The 19,273-nt window shown below is 38.3% G+C and overlaps 1 protein-coding gene across 3 annotated transcripts; it reads right to left on the bottom strand.

Annotated features, from left to right (window-relative positions):
• Positions 1–9,465: 9,465 nt before the first annotated feature.
• MTX3 (metaxin 3) lies at positions 9,466–19,062 on the bottom strand. Of its 3 annotated transcripts, XM_019968104.2 has the most exons (9): positions 18,962–19,062; positions 18,377–18,446; positions 17,914–17,990; positions 16,641–16,733; positions 15,942–16,124; positions 15,634–15,710; positions 14,969–15,126; positions 13,445–13,533; positions 9,466–10,184 (listed from the first exon to the last, which is right to left on the bottom strand). In XM_019968104.2, the coding sequence occupies exons 1-9, from the start codon at positions 19,040–19,042 to the stop codon at positions 10,074–10,076; spliced, it is 939 nt and encodes a 312-aa protein (XP_019823663.1). In that variant the 5' UTR covers positions 19,043–19,062; the 3' UTR covers positions 9,466–10,073. The 3 variants fall into 3 exon arrangements, with proteins under 3 accessions (XP_019823663.1, XP_019823664.1, XP_019823665.1); XM_019968105.2 differs by lacking the exon at positions 16,641–16,733; XM_019968106.2 differs by lacking the exon at positions 13,445–13,533.
• Positions 19,063–19,273: the final 211 nt, after the last annotated feature.

A 19,273-nucleotide genomic window follows, 5' to 3' on the forward strand; every position in this document is an offset into this window, starting at 1 on the left:
AAAGCCATCTGCAAATCTCATTAGCGAACCACTGACTCTCTCCCGCATGATCCCAGGGCGAGTTGGACTAAACAAAGCCTGACACCAGTTCACCGCCTTCCTTTGGAGGCACCAGAGCTCAGGATCACTTTATTACCATTTTACAATATGGTCATGTCATTATTGCATATTTACTCCTAGTCTAGGCAAATCTGATACATGAAAATCAGAATTAATCATTTTTTAAAATTATGTTTTTCACTTTTCAAAATTTTAATATTACTATAAATAATTATGAGTAATATAACAACTAATATTGTTTTGTATTATATAAATATTTATATTGTCTTTATAAGTAAATATAATAAATTATAAAATTTATGATCTTTATATTATAAATTATGATGCTATAATTCATTATAATTGACTCTATAGTCACCTTTCTTAGTGTACTTAAAATATGTACCCGTTAGCTCACACACAAACACCTCAATTTTTCAAGTCTACATACTTATAGGTATTTAATGTCTTTATAAGCAATTATTTCTTATATAGCTTTGAGAATAAAGCCTAAATTCTTCCATTTTAATAGTAAGCTTTTGACTAAGTTTTCTCACTGCTGATTCATTGGCTCTTGGCTTCGACTTTTCTCACTCTTTTTCCTGATATACTCAAAATGTTTTCGAATCCCAGCTATTCCTCAAGAACTGTTTGAGCTCCTTCTCTGCTCCAAGCACTGTACTAGGTGCTGGGATAAATAAAGAAAGAAGTCTCTATCCTCTGGGAGCTCTTAATCCAGGAAATCACGTGGAAGGAAAGACTGTTGCTGCACGCCTGCTGCGTCCTGGATCTGCCGTGTGTTACTGCACGGAGACCACATGGAAACCCCCGCTTCCAGTGGAGAAGCCAGGGTTTCAGAGAAGTGAACTTATTTTCCTTTTAGGCAGAGGATGAATAGACCACTTACAGAAGAAATACAAATGGACTGCAAATACAAATGGACCATTACCAGAAGAGTTTACCCTCATGTTCATCACAAGGCTGTGAAATAAACCATGTAACATCTTACCCTGAAATTGCACACACCCTTTAAAACTTATATAGAATATATAATAACCTACAAGATTTTCTGAACATTAAGTGAAAAAGCACACTCTGAATAGTATAAATATATACTATAGGGTTATAGCATACAGAATTGTGTGTGTGTGTGTGTGTGTGTAGAAAACAAACGACTGAAAGACTAGATACCAATATGGAAACAGGTTATTCATAAGAGGTGGCATGGGGCTCTTTTTATTGGTAGCTTCTAAATTTTAATATATATATATATATTTAAAAAACAAACATATAAAAACATTCATTTATCCAGATTCAGTTATTCCATTGCGTTGTAATGAATAATATAAATAAAAAATTAAGTGACTTGCTTAAAATCACTGGTTTGGTGTGCTGTTAAGCCAGGCTTTCTAACTCTAAAATCCACTGTCTTTCTACGTTGCATTCCCCTTCCTCCCCACAGCTGGTTACATCATATTTAGATTTTCTTTCTCTTTGCTTCTTTTTCCTCTTACTTTCTACATCTACTATATCCCATCCCACCTTTTTCTAAGCCATTTTATCAGTAGTCATGCTTTGAACTGGATATTATGTGTAATATAAAATGCAAACCATGTTCATTGGTGAAAAAGGCAAATCCCCACTCATGGAGAGAACTGGGAGAACACACATCAGAACAGGCACAGTCTGACAGCCCTCAGATAAGTCAGCTTGCTTCTTGCATTTAAAATAAAACTGAAATCTGTTTGGTCTTAACTGTGATATTTGGAAAGCGTCATGCTTCCTTCTATACTGAAAGATTTCTTAACTTTTTCAAAATGTAAATTCTTGAAAAGACCACCTGCCCCAAACTCAGATCTGAAACACCAATCCCTAATTTTATTTATAAATGTCAAGATTTCCCTATTTTTACTCACTTACTCAAAAAGCAGGATAAATATCCTAGCCTCTCTCTTATTTGGTAAAGTACAACATTTGGGACCTCGAGTTGGCTGTGCTAGAAATTAGAAACGTCTTTGATGATGCACAGCTGTCTTCATTTCTTAATCACAGATGTCTAAAGCATTCCAGGAAGCTGACTAATGTACCTGGAGAAATGTACTATGTTTTCTCATCCTTTCCCCCAAAATTGTCAGATCAAGAAGGGATGAGTATCCCCTTTGCTTTACAACTAGGAACATACGATGATCTTGAGTAAGACAAGTCCTTCCATTTTCCACCGCCATTTCCTTCCTGTTCTCATATACACTTGTCTCAAACGTGTGGGCAGTACTCAGTGATCTTAGCGCTTTCCCCTTTATCTCAGTCTCCTCAGGACAAGATCCCAGTGTGGCAAAACTTAACATCGACAGCTGCTATTCGTGCCAAAAGAAAACAGAGCGCTGTTTACACTGTAGCCTTCTGTCCACCAAGCGGCATCGCACTGCAGTAGGCACCCAGGAGACCTCATCACCCAAGACTGTCCCAGGCCAAAGTCAAGGCTCCGAGCTGAGCAGGTAAGAACCAAAATTTCTGAAGGTCTTTGGTGAAAGGTTTCCAGCTTTGTGACTCAGAGTTGTCTTCCCCCAAAAGAATTCTATTATCCCGCCAATACCAACTCTTCTTTCCTGCTCTCTTGTGGAAAGCAGGTGATTACTAACCACCTCAATCCACCCACGAGTGAATTGAAACCCGAAGTTCATATGCAATTAAGACTTGTGTTCTTTGGGACAGAAGTATCAACAAAGATGTAGTTGGCTTTCCATGTGAGAGAAATACATACCTAACAGCTCTACTTGGAAGGCTGATGCATTTACTACACATAAATTATACCTCAATTAAAAAAAAAAAAACTCTACGAACAGACTCAACCCCTCAGGGAAACTGCTCCTACTAGACTAACAGCTCTCACAGGGTTTCTATACCTCCATATCCTGCCCCCCCCCTTTTTTTTTCCAAAAAGCAGCAAAAAAAAAAATGAATATCTTCCCCTTTAACTATAATTATTTTTCTCAGTGTATGTCTTCCATCCAATTATGTGGAGCATCACTGGACTTCCCAGGTGAGCAAAAGAGAAAATTTTAAAGCAACTTACAGAGCTGAAGGGATGAGCTAACTGTAGCCCTGAGAAGTTGAGCTCTCTGAGATCACACACATACCATGGCCTAGGAGCAGGCACCTACCCTCCTTGAGCACAGGCTGGGAAAACCACAAATGACCTCAATGCATCTTGGAAAGAATGGGCATTTTATTTTATTTATTTTTTTAATGTTTATTTATTTTAATATAAATTTAGTTATTTTAATTGGAGGCTAATTACTTTACAATATTGTATTGGTTTTGCCATACATGTAGCTCAGTCCCAGCAGAGAACTATGTTCAACCACCCCAAAATTCTTCCCAATGAAATACTCACCTCAAAGAATAAATAACATTAAACCAAGAGTTAATAAACATTCAAGCAACTTGAGATTTTATTTTGAAAATAGCTATTTTGACATAATATCCAGTTTCTCGTGTATCAGAATAAATTCTTTACAACATTGATCATCATCACTTCTGGGTACTTGTACATAATCTCTGAGTAAAATACATTCACACTAGGCAAGGCTAGAATATTGAAACTATGACAAATAATGCTTAAGTTTGTTAATAACAAAACTATAGTAGTTGTACACTAGAACAGATGTTTCAAATGTTTACCATTCAAAGATAAGCTTGGTAGGACAAAACCAATATAAGTATACATAAATTTCTTGTCTTCTTTACCATCAGTCTTTAAGAAAGCTGAAGTTACATTACAAACACTTCAAATTTCCACTTCAGAGTGAGCAGAAAAATGAGAAGACATTATTTCCTATTTTACAAAATAAAACACCAAGTTAGAAGAAGAATAAAGCTCATCTTTATGCAATTAACATAAAAGCTTGAGTACACCGATCCTTCTCCAAGAAATAGAGACGCCAGCCCTGCAACACAGGCAGCCAACAGGCCAAAGAATGGATGGCCAGCACACAGCCTTCTCCACTCTGCATGACTTGCTCAGAACTGATGCAAACTCTGGCAAATCATTTTTTCTAGACTTCCAAGGATCTTGGTTATGTAAACTCAATGATTAAAAGGCATTTTTCTGAATTTGCATGAGGAAATCTAAAGAATCAAAGATCCAACTGCTTTGCACATGGATAGGTGTTCACCATTACACCACAACTCAAACGCAATGGCAGGCTTTCTATCAAATTCATATCCAAAGCACGGAGTTCCAAATATGCAACCATATACACTGCAGAAAACAAAGAGCCTCCTTACAATGAGTAGGCTGATTTTGTACTCTGAGATGAAATCAAACATATTTGGTCCTCTAAGAAGGTCTAGTGAGGCTTAAATGGGAGTGGGGGGGATATAGAAACTGCTCAGAATAAAAGCTGTAAACACTCATCCTAGAAAAAGCGTACACAAACATGCAATCCTTGTCTAGACAATGTCTTCAGTAACAGAACTTGAAAATATTAAACTTTCTTTGCTTCTGTCACTGAAGCAAATGTAGACTTTCTACGACACTGTTGTGTATGCATATATATATATATATGTATAAAATAACCAGCTCATATGTGACTTTAATGCTATAAATACTCATTGCCTTTTTGGTACTTTTAAAGCACAGCCAAAATCAGTTTGGAACTTTGTTCTGGATTCCCAAGTCGGTTCGCTCTGTCTTGTAGATGCCTAAGAAGTGGCTGGTTCTCTGAAACCACCAGTTCACACCCCTGTGCAGCTGTTCCAGGCTAACTGGGATTCCAGGGAAAGTGACTGGACTGACCACAGGCCTCACAGGTGCCTAAACGGCAACCTATTGAAACCCAAAGCCACTTCCCAGTCAACTCTATGGTCCAAGGGAGTCCTAACCTGTCTCTTCCCGTTTTCCCACCACTCACTAGAGGGGCAGCCAACAGCTGGAAGCCTTTGCAATGAGTACCAACAAGCAGAAACACTCGCAGGGCAGCATTTCTCTAAGTGTATTTCTCAGAACACAAGTCCCACATGACACTTACGTTAAAAAAAATCCACATAAAAATAGGGAAATGGTGTGTCAAATACAGGTCCTCAATGGAGTTTGAAACCACCAATAGCATATCGAAGGTTCTGAGAAGCCTACAGTAACTTCACTTTGTCTAACCCAGAATTTCCCAAACCTATTTGGCCAAAGACCTCTCGATTCATACAATAACAATATATTCTGCCAAAATATATCTTGAACTGCTTCTCCAAAAAACTAAAATATAATTTTTTAAAAAAATCTTACAATATAATTTCAAATTAATAATGAGGGTATAAAACACTTATTTTCCTGCATTTTTTAAAGGAACTATTTTGTTTTGCTTTGAACAGTCTTTTATTATAACATTTCACTCTCTATTTATAAACATCCAACTCAAAGTAACCATTTCTTATATCACTGTTCAAGAATGTTAGTTCTCATCAGTAATCATTGGCCTCCTCATCAGGATAAAAAATTTTTGTATGCTTACTGACTCTGAGAATACCTCTCCACCTCAATCACAATAATTTTAAGTCTAGGGCAGATAATCTGGGCTTTAAACAAACATTATATCGCAACATGAGTTTTGGGATAAATAATTTTACAAATGCTTTAAAAAAAAAAAGCAAATCACTCTATGTCTCTATGAAAATCAACATTTTGAAGATTTAATTATGCTTCAGTTAAACCTTTGAGACTAGGATTACTGACCTTTGGTTCACATAATAAACAAATTTCTTAATAATCTAGTAATTTCTTAGGAAATATGAAAACACTGAAAAGTAAATGCAAATTACACAGAGCTGAACAAGAGAAAAGGCAAAAAATAATTCTAAGTGCCAACAACATATACAGAATACCATCATTACAACTCAAATGTGCTATGTGGCTCTGCTCAGGATTTCAATTAGATAAGTAACTAAACCAAGACAAAGTCACATCACTAAACCCCTGTAAGCCTAAAACAAAAAACACAGACACACACTACACTTTGTTCATCAAAGCATGGTCCTAGTGTTCTTAGCAAGAGAACACCTGCAAAATAAAGAAGGATTACCACATGGAGACACAGAGGAGCTTTTTTTCAAAATATTTTAAACCCAGGTAAACCCAGGTACCATAGGGAGAAAAGATATAATTATAAACATAAAGATCATAGAATTTTTTCTATCTTAGGAAAAGGGGTTCTTGGTTTTAGCTTGTTTTTTCTTTGCTGATAAGGCAAACCAAATCTTTAGATAATCATATGTTATAAAGTTGAGTTTGTTTTTGTCTTTAAACTTGGAATGAAATAAATTAGTTTATAATATGCATTTACTCATCTGGAACTGAATACTATGTCTGAAGCATTAAATTGTAAATCAGTTTCTCTAAAGATAAATTCACTCTATTGAATTTACTTTTAAAATCCTTTTATTCTGAAATAATTACAGACTCACAAAAAGAAGTTGCAAAAATAGTACAGAGAGAGCCTATGTAACCATCCCTCAGCTTCTTGTATTCACATGTAAGCATTTGCATTTTGGTTTTAGAGGGATACAATTTTTTGCAGCTTATGAAAAAATAAACAGTTGATGAAAAAAATCTAATAACCTGGTAAATGACTATTCCTGGAAGAGGCTCTAAGAAAACATACTGTTGACTTCAAATGCCACTTTTATCACGAAACTACCTTTAAAAATTCGTTTTCTTAGATGCTATCACTGTTACCAATTTCTGCCTCTTTTGATGTCTAGTTTTTTCCATTTTTGTAGACTTATGAGAACTGTAACTTAGCTCTGATTGAAATAAGCTTTCCCATTCTTTTAAGTTAATGTATCTTGCCATATTAAATGAATAGAAATGACAAATGGAAATCAAAATTCTTTGGATTTAATGTAAACTCTCTAGCACTCAAAAAATAAACATATCTAGGTTGAAATTTGATTCCTTTGCCAGTGCCAAACTTTTAGGGGAAAAAATATTGTGTAGGAATGACTATCCTTAAAGGTCTTTTGCAGTTTCTTTGGTGTTAGGAGAATGGTCAGCCTTATGGACAACCGATGACAGTCTGTGGATGAAAGATCTTTATCTTACGGGAATTATCTGACCAATTTTCTCATTCTATACTGCCAAGAAACATAAACACCAACACAGTCCTTTTAATCATATTATCCTCTACCACAGTGTTTTAAGATTGTGGATCATTTATCTCAGCAAACTCAAACTTTATCCAAAGCATATTCTGACAGGTTGATCATAAGCTCTCTGTCAAGTCCTGAAAGTTGTTTCTTTCCAAGAGTTTCCTATATATGCAGCTGATGCCTGGAATGGTTTGTACTCAGTGATAACTTCCTAGCATCTCATTAGCTTTTACCAAAAAAGCAAAACTAAGTAACCCAGCATATAAATTTTCACTTATCTAACTCATACTTTGCCTCTTAGCAGATAGTCTGGAAGTATCATGGCCTATATGGCACTCAGCCAAAGGCTGTTCAAAGCAGGAATGACTGAAAGGAAATAAAATCATATTTACATTCATCTTTTCTACTAAAACAAAGGACAAAACTTGCTATTCCAGAATGATACCTTTTGATTCAACTTTCAACACATTAAACATTACAGTATGCTTATTAGCTGCATCTTTGTGTCATAAGAACACAATACCCACATTCTTTAAAAATGTAAACACATTTTTCTTACTCATGGACATTAGTCACTTTATTGACAGAAAACTTTACATAACCCCGTATTATTCTTTGATTTTGTCCATGGGGAAACTTGGGAGTTAAATTTACCATTCAATTTTAGAGTTAGTATAGTTAGGGTTGGGTTAGTATAGTTCTATCTCCTACAAATTTTTTATTTTTCCAAAACCCAATTTTAACTGTCCTATTTTACACATGTTTAACAATTGTAAGTCACTTCAAATGCTTTTTGAAAGCTTTAATAGAAATCATAATTGAAAATGACTAACCACTAACGCATAAACAGATGTCTGATTAGTGTGCTAACCACCCTTCTTCAGTATACATTAATCCCAGAGGATAATAAAGTCCTACAGTCATGATTTCCAACACAGAATATTCATACAGATTTCCGACTGCTGGAATCTAACAGAAGACTAACACAGAATAGCACACACACACACACACACACACACCCTCTCTACAGATTTCCGACTGCTGGAATCTAACAGAAGACTAATAACATAAAACACGCTCACACACCCACGCACCCCCCCCACCCCCACTCCCACCCACCCACTCTCCCACCTGTTGCAGAAGTAATGTGAAACAGATGAGTGACTTTCTCTCAATGTATCCAGACAGACAACCAAGACCTTGAAGATTACCTTGTTTCTCATTAAAACTTTCAAGAAAAAATATTTATGATGACTTAAAGACTCCTATATAAATAGCTACCTAATACAGAACAAATTGAGAGGATGCAGGTCAAACACTGCTGAGCTCCACTCAGCTCAAATTAGACGAGTCTACTGACTCCAAAGCTGTTTTCCTAACATGGGGGTTTCAGCAGGATGAGATAAGATTTGCTGAGCACCATAGTAATCTTTTAAGACACTAATCAAAAACATGGTCCTATAATTAAAAAACCCCAGAAGTGGTTTTAAGACGGCAGAAGCACCTCAGCCACTAAAATAAGCAAGATTCTAAGTAAAATTACCCACACAGCAAATCTTTTAACAGTTCAGCAACCAATAAATGGAAAATGTTCCTTAAAATATGCTATTTCTGATTATTCCAAAGAATCCTTCAACTGTAGTTAAGCTCTATGGAAAATAATTAGTTGTCATAAAGCTTCTGACTATGTGGTATGTTTCTCAGGAAAGAACACTGGTCTGAGCCAAGCATGGTGAACTTGGATCAGATGCACAGTAGGTGCTTCCAGTTCTGGGGCGGCGGGCTCCTCCTGAGTAGTGTCTAACAACTGATCAAGTGTTGTAAGACTTTACAGCCTAACATAAAAGTGATGCTAACATTCAGCTCTCCTGAAATCAATCCAAGAAAGAGATGACTAGTGTTAAAGATGTACTACAAATACACAGGTCTAAAGCTTCAATTACTCTTGCCTGGAAAATCCCATGGACGGAGGAGCCTGGTGGGCTGCAAACCATGGGGTCACTAAGAGCTGGACACGACTGAGCGACTTCACTTTCACTTTTCACTTTCATGCATTGGAGAAGGAAATGGCAACCCACTCCGGTGTTCTCACCTGGAGAATCCCAGGGACGGGGGAGCCTGGTGGGCTGCCGTCTATGGGGCCACACAGAGTCGGACACGACTAATGCGACTTAGCAGCAGCAGCAGCAGCGGCAAAGCTTCAATAAATTAAAACAGCCCTTGCTAACCTATACTGAACACATCAGCAAATACTGTTATATTGAAGTGCATATAGTCAGACAAATATTATATGTTACCACCTTTAATATTTATATATATGGTACTAACTCCCCCAAAGGTTAGACTTGTGAGATTATTAAGAAACACATTCCTTGTTTTTTAACATTAAATACAGGTTTTCTATTAAAGAGAATATTAGAATATATTTTTCCTGGTGTCTAAAATAGGCATCAAATTTCTAAAGAGAAGAGAAAAGGCCTTAGGCAAAGAGCCACATATTAAATATTCAGACTGGTCTAAGGATACTAAATTAATAAATTAACTTGAATAAATTAAGTGTGCACATTCAGAACAGAAGTGGAGCTTTGGGCCAGCAACATGTGAACCAAAGGCAAAAATCTGCCAAGGTTAAGGCTGGTTTTTATATACAGTACAATGTATTTTCTCTCCCCCCCGCCAAGTTCATTTAGCATTCACGCTGCTGTTATTTAAAGTGCATTGCCAAGCTAAAACAGAAGCTTCCTAACGAAAAAAAATTGCTGTCATAGAAAGTTTCTTTTGTTTTAGAGTCTTCCTTCTACCTATTTTTAGCATTTTCTTTTTGCCCTTCACACACTTAGTGTAAAAGATTGCTGCAACAATTACATGACTCTGGACACAAAGCATGATGACTGTCAGGGTGATAGCCGGTGTAAGGAATTACTTTCTTCTTCTGCTGGAGTCAATTTAAGTGTTGGCAGTTTCCGAGGAGGAAGCTGAGGGCTTTGGCGAAGATTGTCATCCATCTGTGGAAAGTACAAAAGGTACATCTGACTAATAGCTGTGGTACCACGAATACGGACTGTGGCGTCCCCACCCAAACTATAGCCTAGACAAGTACAGAACCTTATGTTTCTAGCACTGCTAGAGAAATCTCTTCTTGCAAATAATCTCCAAAGAATTCTAAACACCATACCTAAATACTGCCTGACTTAGTACATGTACGGGGCTTCCCTTGTGGCTCAGCTGGTAAATAATCCGCCTGCAATGTGGGAGACCTGGGTTCGATCCCTGGGTTGGGAAGATCCCTGGAGCAGGGAAAGGCTACCCACTTCAGTATTCTGGCCTGGAGAATTCCATGGACTGTATAGTCCATGGGGTTGCAAAAAGTCAGACACGACTGAGCGACTTTCACTTTCACTTAGTGTATGTATAAAAGCGGTATGGCTCATCCTGGATGGCTTCACAAAATTACAGTAATGTCACAAAATGAACCGTCTGAATTCAACCACAGTACAACTTGGTTTAAGAAACCTTCTCATACTAAGCGTAAAAGCAACATTTCTGTTAGACTACTTTCCACAGGTTACAAAGTATGTTCTCATTTGAGCTTCCCAAGACAATTATAAAGAAAAAAAGACCATCATTCTCTATTTTACAGATTAGCAAAAGGAAGCTCAGAAAGGTTATCAGATTTGCATTAGCAAAGCTAGCATTAGAGCTGAAATGTGAACCCTGGTCTTATACTAATACTATTGTTCTTTCAACTATACCTCAATGTCTCAATAAAAATGACCTGTACTCCACTCAAAAAGATCACCTCTTTTAGGTTCTGAGTATTTAGACCAAGGAAGGCTAGGAAAAGAGACAGAAGGATAAATACTTTAGACCTCATCCAGAGGCACTGCAAACAATGGATCAGTTCTAAGTCTGCTCTAGAGAAACAAAGTAACGTGGAGCACATTTAGAAAATGTCCAAGAGTTTCAGGAGTACATTAGCATCCCTGAAAACATCAGAAGAGGGGTTATTTAGATCTGAGTCAGACCCTAGAAAGCTACCTTTAACCAGGGTACCCCAAAACCAGAGTGCAAGGTCCTGGTGTTAAGCTACTTCATAAAAGTCTTGAAAGCAGCTGCCATCGATGACCCAAAACCAACAGAATACAGCGTCTTATCACCTAGCTGGTAGACAGGTTTTTTTCAGAGTTTTAACATGTGTAGCGCAAAACTCTCTCCTTTCAAGATGCTTTTATAAAGCACAGAGGAAATGTTTCAGCAGAGGTACACGGGGTTTATAATCAAAGGAAAAGAATAAAAGACTAACTCAGTTTTCCAATGGACAAGAGTATTCCCAGTGAACTATTTGAATCAGTTGTGTTGTCTTTTTTTCCTTGCAAGAACTAAGTTCCTCAAACATAACTCTTTTCTTTTTTTTTTAAGCTCTAGATTTTCTGACTAAATGGTGAACAGTGGTAGTCAAGAGAATTTGTCGTTCTATTGTCTTGTAGCAAACAGTGATCTGTACTGAAGAGCAGATGGGAAGTGGGGTGGGGAGAGGTGCTGGCATAGGGCTAGGAGACTCTCATATAGTGATGATGCCACAGTGAACTTTACAGAAGTGGTGGCAGGGCCTCTTGGTTTCACTTTCTGCACATGTAGGTCTGAAATGAATTTGCCACAGATAGAAATGAAAACTACACTGGATAGTCTTCATCCAGCAGAAAAGTATCTACAGCAGTCTGAATAATTTTTCCATTATCCACACTTAACTCTTGGTGTATTTCCTCTCATGAGATTTACTGCATTGGGCTAAGAATTAAGACAAACTTGGCTTTCATTCAGCTTACCCAAACTTTAACAAGAGGTACATAGGTAAGAAGTTAAGTGTTAGTCGCTCAGTTGTGTCTGATTCTTTGCAACCCTGTGGACTATAGCCCATCAGGCTCCTCTGTTCATGGGATTCTCCAGGCAAGAATCCTGGAGTGGGTAGCCACTGTCTTCTCCAGGGGATCATGAAGTGAAGTGAAAGGTGCTCAGTCGTGTCCGACTCTTTGTGACACCATGGACTACATAGTCCATGGAATTCTCCAGGCCAGAATACTGGAGTGGGTAGCCTTTCCCTTCTCCAGGGGATCTTCCCAACAAAGGTCTCCCACATTGCAGGCGGATTCTTTACCAGCTGAGCCACAAGGAAAACCCAAGAATATACCATAAAAAGAAATAAAATGGTCATTCCAGAGAGTGGCAGTTGTAAAACTGGCTATTACCACCAGTAGTAATGGATACATAATTTCATTCACGAGTTACAGAGCTGACTACACAGCCCATGCTGGAATCCAATTACTAGGGTTCAGATTCTCTCTCTACTTCTTGCCAGCTGAATGACCTCAGGCAGATGATGTTATAAGCTACTTGAAGCTTCAGTTATCTCATCTGTAAAACGGGGATAACAGAGTACCTGCACACACAGGGTTGCTGTGAGAGTAAATGAGATAACTCATATACAGCTCATATGATACAGTGCCTGTTACTCAATCCCCCAAACCTCTAGCCAGTGTTATTAGGCCATAATGACCCCTTAGTTTGTGAAAGAATGAAGCATTATCCATTTGTATAAGAAAAAAGCAAGTTTATCAAACACTTGAGGAGAAAACTGTATAACTCTCTTTTTTCCACCTAGAATCACCCTTGAAATTTCCATTGTTGGTTCCCTCCCCTGCCCAATTCCTCAATATTTCTCTCAACAAATGCATAGTCCCTAAGTGGCAAATATTCACACTAGCCCAAAACTGTAAGCAACATTTAGAACAGAGGATAGGAAGGAGAAAAAAAAAAAAAAAAAACACTTATGTGAAAGAAAGAAAAAGACACCATAGTGCTATTAGTAAGAAAGAATAAGCACAGGAGCTTACGATCAAGAAAACAACCCTGAGAGACGGAAAGGAGCAGACAAGCAAGCAAGAAGTGTTTTTCTGTTTCTTTCTCTCTCCCCCTCTTTTTTTTTTTTTAAAGCCAAAGTCTCCTAACTTGAAAAGTACTGCTAATTGTGTGGTAAAAGTAAACCCAATGCTATCATCAGATCTTTCCCCCAATCAGTCCATTACTGGCTTCAAAACACTGTATTTTGTACCGCTTTAGTAAATGTATATTTAAACAACTTTCTGAAAAAAATAAACTTAAAAAAATAAAGAAAAGGGTAAAGGTAATGCATAACCCAAGTTACAATATTAACTGCAGAAAGGAAAAGGCTGAACTAGTACAAAATAACGACTGAAGTAAACTTGACCTTTTCAATCAAGTTGGATTCCTTATTTACAAGTTGTGTCAGTTTCTGTAGATTTGCATCTACCGTTTCTTGTCCAGCAGGAGAGATGCCTAAGAAGCCAGGACAGAAATCAGAAAGAGGAAATTTTGAAAGCCTTACAAGCTGTTTAGATTCAAAGAATATTAAGTCTATCCACCCCCTAAGTGCTCCATCCCCCACCCACCTCCCCAAAAAGGCAAAGTGAAAAACCATTCTCGGTTCAAAGGCAAACTTAAGACATACGGTAATACTCCAAAACCAAACCCTAAGCCAAAGGACTAAATGTGTCCTTAAGGAGACCCAGTTAGCCAAGTGTTAGGCAGACAGCCAGGTCTTTAATAAGAGCACAGCAGTCCTCATTGCCTTCTCAAATTTGATTTGTACCTTTTCCCCACCCATTTCAAATAGGCCTTTAGTTACAACTACCGCATTTGAAGAGCTTTCTAAGGGCCAAACAAGTATCCACGCCTCCAAAGCACTCGAACGGACTTTAAAAAAATACAGTTTTCTGGGATCTATTCCAGGAGTGGATTCTATTCTAATTCAGTGAATCTGGTACAGGATTTAAGATTTTGTATTTGTTCTGTGGTCAGGTTTGCTAACCACTGCTCCCAAGTAACAAGGTTGAAAATTACTCAGTTTCATGACTTCCAAACTCCTAACCTCTCCCTTGTTACATACAAGTGTATTATACACAAAACACATAACGCACTATATAAAAAAGTAAACTGTTCCTAAGCCAATGGTCCTCATGACTTGTTTCTTAAAAGGACAATTTCTGCCAACTCTGCCCACACAAACGTAGTGTCCCGATCACTTAAGCACAGGGCCCCACGCTCTGGAAGAAGCAGCACCTAAGTGCCCGGTGCCCTCTATTTCCTATACCTCCAGTCTGCTGCAATCAGTTTGCAAGTAGTGGAATCATGGGAATGTACCTCACCAAAATCAATCTGCTGCTCATTTCTGTTCACGCAGGAAAATGTCAGAAGCAACATTTAAAGTAATTGCCCATTTGCATTAGGATAAAGGCTGTCTTTCAATAGGGACATAATAAATACCTGTGGTTAACTTTTAGAAGAAAATGACCCACTTCAAAGGGGCAATATTTAAAGAACAAGAAGCGAGAACTGTATAAAATCCAGAAGAACAGACAAAAGGCAAATAAATATTTCTCTATTGAAAGAACTAACACATGGGGGGAAGAAAAGTTGGAAAAAATGCCACTTTTTGAAGTTTTATAAACCAGGATTTTGGAGAAGGAAATGGCAACCCACTCCAGTGTTCTTGCCTGGAGAATCCCAGGGATGGAGGAGCCTGGTGGGCTGCCGTCTATGGGGTCGCAGAGTCGGACACGACTGAAGCACCTTAGCAGCAGCAGCAGCAAACCAAGGTTTAAAGACAATATACACACGTTTTAAATAAGTAATGGATTTGGTGTATACCTCCTTAGGAGAATATGCAAATATTCTGTGCAAACAAAGATTAGCTGAAGAAGAACCAACTTACCTCCAAGACTAACCCTAAAATAACTGTTTAGGATATCATCACAAAAGCGACACAGGTTGGAGAGCTGCTTCAAATGTTCTTGTAACTGAACTTTAGGAAAACGTACTTTATAAAGAGGTGCGAGAAAACCAAACACATAGGCATCCAAAGTGGAAGGCCTGAAAATAAATTAAGGATTTTTAAAAAGCACATAAGAAAATATTAATCTGGGATTATGCTAAAAACTTTTTCTCAAATACATTTATCAATTCTGCAGTATACAATATAGTCTTTTAAAAGGTTTATTACCCATTTGGGCTTATAAAAATGAAACAACTAGGGTTTTACTCATTAGCAGTTTTTTAAAATACTCTTATCCATTTTATTTAGAAGAAAATTTAAGTTGTAAATTAAAAGATTTACTCACAGGCATCATATAGAGACTACAGACTGGGTGGAAACAGTCTTAAAAGTTTCAAAGTCACATATGCAACATATGAAGTCAATGTTAGATTACCCCAACAGAAAGTTTCCCATAGTAAAAAAATCCACCAAGTATTTTTTTAAGTGGCAAACTCATTGGGGATGGGGTAAAAGGACCTGGCAAGGGAACTTGCTTTAAGTAACTGCTCGATGGATATATGTGAACAAAACATTAAAATGGTTTTATAAGGGAATGTACTCACATATCTCCAAAGAAAAACTGAGATGTTCCCAATCTGTTTGACAGAAGATTTAGGCACTCCTTCGCATCTCTGTATATCTAATAAGGATGAAATTACATCTCAAAAGTAGGAAAGATGCTCGAGAACTCCTTTTCAGGCTGGCATCGATAAGTATTGGGCAGGCCAAAAAGTTTGCTCGGGTTTTTCTGTACCATCTTATCATACAGAAAAACCCGAACGAATTTTTTGACCAACCCAATAGTTTCATCTCTGTTCTCTCTTGTCCCTCCTCCAGAGAGCCCTTGCTCTGAAGGTAATTCCAACCATACCTGAGCTTCTACTTCTCGAAGGTGGTAGAAGGGAGGCTCTCCCCTGGTTAGGAGAATCCTATTCAGTGCTCCTTTAGACATTCTTCCAGGCAGGATCAAACTCAAGGGAAAAGGCATTCGTGAAGCAAACCATGGCTTTGTCACAGTAAAGTAATTATCACTCTCAACCCAGAATGTGTGAAGCTGCAAAAGGAGAGGGAAAAACACTACAAGGATATTCTTTTATTAAAAGAAGATCATTCAGTAGATGTAAAACTTTTTCATAAATATCTCTGAGTGAAATTAACTTCATACCCATTTTCCAGCTAGGATGATTCAAGGATAAATCAAGGTTTTTAAACATGTGAGTTTTGTTTTGCTCTATCCCAAGCATACAGAATAAGGCCTGGAACATACCAGGTACTTAATGAATATTTTCTGAATGAATTACAGTTGGCCCAAATCTATACATGGAGCAACAAACTCTGTCTTTCACAGAGAATTTTTATTTCCAAAATGACACTGTCTTTCACTTTGTTGGTTCCTATACTAGTTGCATGTCTAACAGAATCAACCCAGTTTCACAGTTACGTGAAACAATCGAAAATAATACATAAATGAAATTTCCTCTCTTACGCCTCTTCCGTTATTTTTTTTCTAAGCAGACTAAGTACATTCTCAGTAAGTCACTAAAATACTATAATATTCACCAATGCTCACCACTGCAGGAAGAAGCTTCTCTTCAAGGAGAGCAATGTAAGCTAGCGTATCTGCCCCTTGTTTTGCTGAAAGTTCATAATCAGCATTGTATTTCTGTTAAAAAATATAAAACCCAAAACCTCATAAGTCAAGAACATCCCAAAACAGTGAAACTAAATAAACTAGGACTCCTATTCTTCTTCAAAAATGGCAAACATATTAAAAGGGAAAAGAGAAATACAAATTCAGTAACAAATGCTACTTAATGCAAATAAAGTTCTGAGCACAGTGTCATGTACACAGTAAGGTCCATAAATGTTATATTTAATTTTTATTTTTAACTATTATGTCAATGATTTTTAATGACCTTAGTTTAGTGCACGGCATGTAGTACAAACTTAATATAAGCTATTATTATTTTTGTTAATTTATAACAAGGAAAAGTTCTAATTAGCTGTGTTCCCCATGAAAAGAGCAAACTTTCCCATTTAGAAAAGTTGTAAATTTTGTTGACATAGGACTTCCTTAACTATTGGCAAAACTGATGATAACTTTCACGTTTATATAAATTGCTACATGTTTAAACATTTTAGATACATAAACCTTGGCATGTTCAGATATTTTGGATACATTATTTCATGAAACATTTAACTGCAACTATTAGTATTAGTATCAGATCAGTTCAGTTCAGTCACAGTTTAAGTAATTTTAAAAAATAGTTGCTAGTTGATAGGAACTCAGACCTCATACCAAGAACAAAATGTGTAGCAGTTATGGAACTAAATTTACAATCATATCAATAAGTGTAATAGTGAAGATCGCTAAATTGAATCTACTTATACCTAAACTTCAATAAAAGCCAAGCAAAGTGCATGATCATATAAGTTGACTGTAACTCACTATATGGCTTTTGAATCACAGTACAACTCAATTTAGAGCAGTGACTCTCAGATTTATGTTTTTTTTTTTTTTTTATCAAATCCTATGTATCTCCAAGGTGGTTAGGTGGTAAAGAATCTGCCTGCAATGCAGGAGACCCGGGGTTCGATCCTTGGGCAGGGAAGATCCTCTGGACAAGGGAATGGCAACCCACTCTGATATTCTTGCCTGGAGAATCCCCATGGACAGAGGAACCTGGTGGGCTACAGTCCATGGGGTCACAAAGAGTCGGACTCAACTGAAGCATTGCATGTATCTCCAAAAAGGAATTCTAAACAAATATTTTTAATGTTTTTCTTTTTTTAAAGTAACATGCAGGGATGGAGAATCTACTTATTCAAAAAGGACCACCCACCTGTTTTCTTAAAAAGTTTAGTATTTTTGCTGGCTGAGAAATAGTATTGTCTTCAGTTGTCAAAACTGGTACATCTCCTATAATCAAAAAACATTTTACACACAATAAGGCATTTTGATATCCTTTGAAGAGATCCCAGTACCCTTAAAACTACACCAATCACATTTGGAGGAGGAAAAAATGAGTAAGATATTTTAGGTTTTTGCAGTGTTACACACACACACACACACACACACACACACACAGTTTTGGAGAGCATTTCATTTCTCATAATTTCCACTTATTTGGCTTGTCCTTTGAAGTATTACTCAGAATGATCAAAACATAAGCAACATACAATCAAGGTCATGGTGAGAACTAAAACCCCAAGGTACTCCATGGCTACATGCCTTCTAGCTTTAAATGAGAGGGGGGATGGGGCAGAAAGGGGGCAGAAAGGAGCGTTTAAAAGTTTACAGTGTACCTCTTGAACCTCTCCAGTTGTTATCTATGACATTGACTTTCAGGGGTGCACCAGAAAATTTGGCGTAAGCCTGAAAGAGAGTTTGCAATAAAACATTTTAGACTGAGTACTAAAGGAAATCTGCAGAGCAGCTTGACTTCAAATCTGGGTGCCCCGAAAGGTAGACACATCAGACTCCGGGGCTGCATCCCTCCCCAGACTTCTAGCCGCTGTTGCGCACGCCAGCTGCCAGGGCTTTGGGGGTTTATTTCACCCCCACCCCAACAATCAGGGGATACAGAGCAGGGAGCGCGCGCCCCCTGCTTTGGGCTTTCCATCGCCCAGACAGCTTTGCATGATTGAAAACACTCGGAGACAAGCGGTGAAGCCATGACTTCCCCGCCGTGGCTTCGGCGGGGACACAGGCTAGGCTGTAACTTCTCGGACGCGAGGGAGCCCAGATCGCTGCTGCAAGCAGCGTCCGGGCCGGCCCGGGCCGGTGCGCCGCGCGGGAACCACCTTTAGCCGCCGGGACCCGGCCAGCCAGCCTCGCGCCTCTGGCCCCGCCCCTTCTTGCCCGCGCCCGCGCCAGCGAGACGGCCTCACCATCACCACCAGGGAGTCGCTGTGCACCGACGGAAGCCCCCAGCCGCCTCCCCAGCAACTGAGTTCCAAGGGGGCCGCCATCTTGCCGGGGCCGACCTTTGTTATCCCGGAAGTGCTTTTGCCACCTACTTTCCGGCAGGTGGAATCACGGGGGCGGGGCGAGGAGAGAAGAGATCTCTGGGGACCGGGAGAGATGCGAGAAGGACCCCTGGAGGGATTAATCGCATGCTTAGAATCGGCTTGGCCTAGGGGTTGAGAGTCCTGGGCAGTAAGTCAGATAGCCTGCTAGTAGTAAGTCCCCAGATACTTATT

Source organism: Bos indicus, chromosome 10, assembly GCF_029378745.1.
Source record: "Bos indicus isolate NIAB-ARS_2022 breed Sahiwal x Tharparkar chromosome 10, NIAB-ARS_B.indTharparkar_mat_pri_1.0, whole genome shotgun sequence".
Lineage (NCBI taxonomy): Eukaryota > Metazoa > Chordata > Mammalia > Artiodactyla > Bovidae > Bos > Bos indicus.

Excerpts from the sequence above, each read along its gene's own strand:
- MTX3 (XM_019968104.2), bottom strand. The coding sequence starts at position 19,042 with ATGGCGGCCCCCTTGGAACTCAGTTGCTGGGGAGGCGGCTGGGGGCTT. Across the intron at positions 15,711-15,941 it reads TTCGAGAAGTAGAAGCTCAG|ATATACAGAGATGCGAAGGA; the intron begins GTATGGTTGGAA and ends CATCCTTATTAG. Across the intron at positions 13,534-14,968 it reads TTTTAGGGTTAGTCTTGGAG|GCATCTCTCCTGCTGGACAA; the intron begins GTAAGTTGGTTC and ends CTGGCTTCTTAG.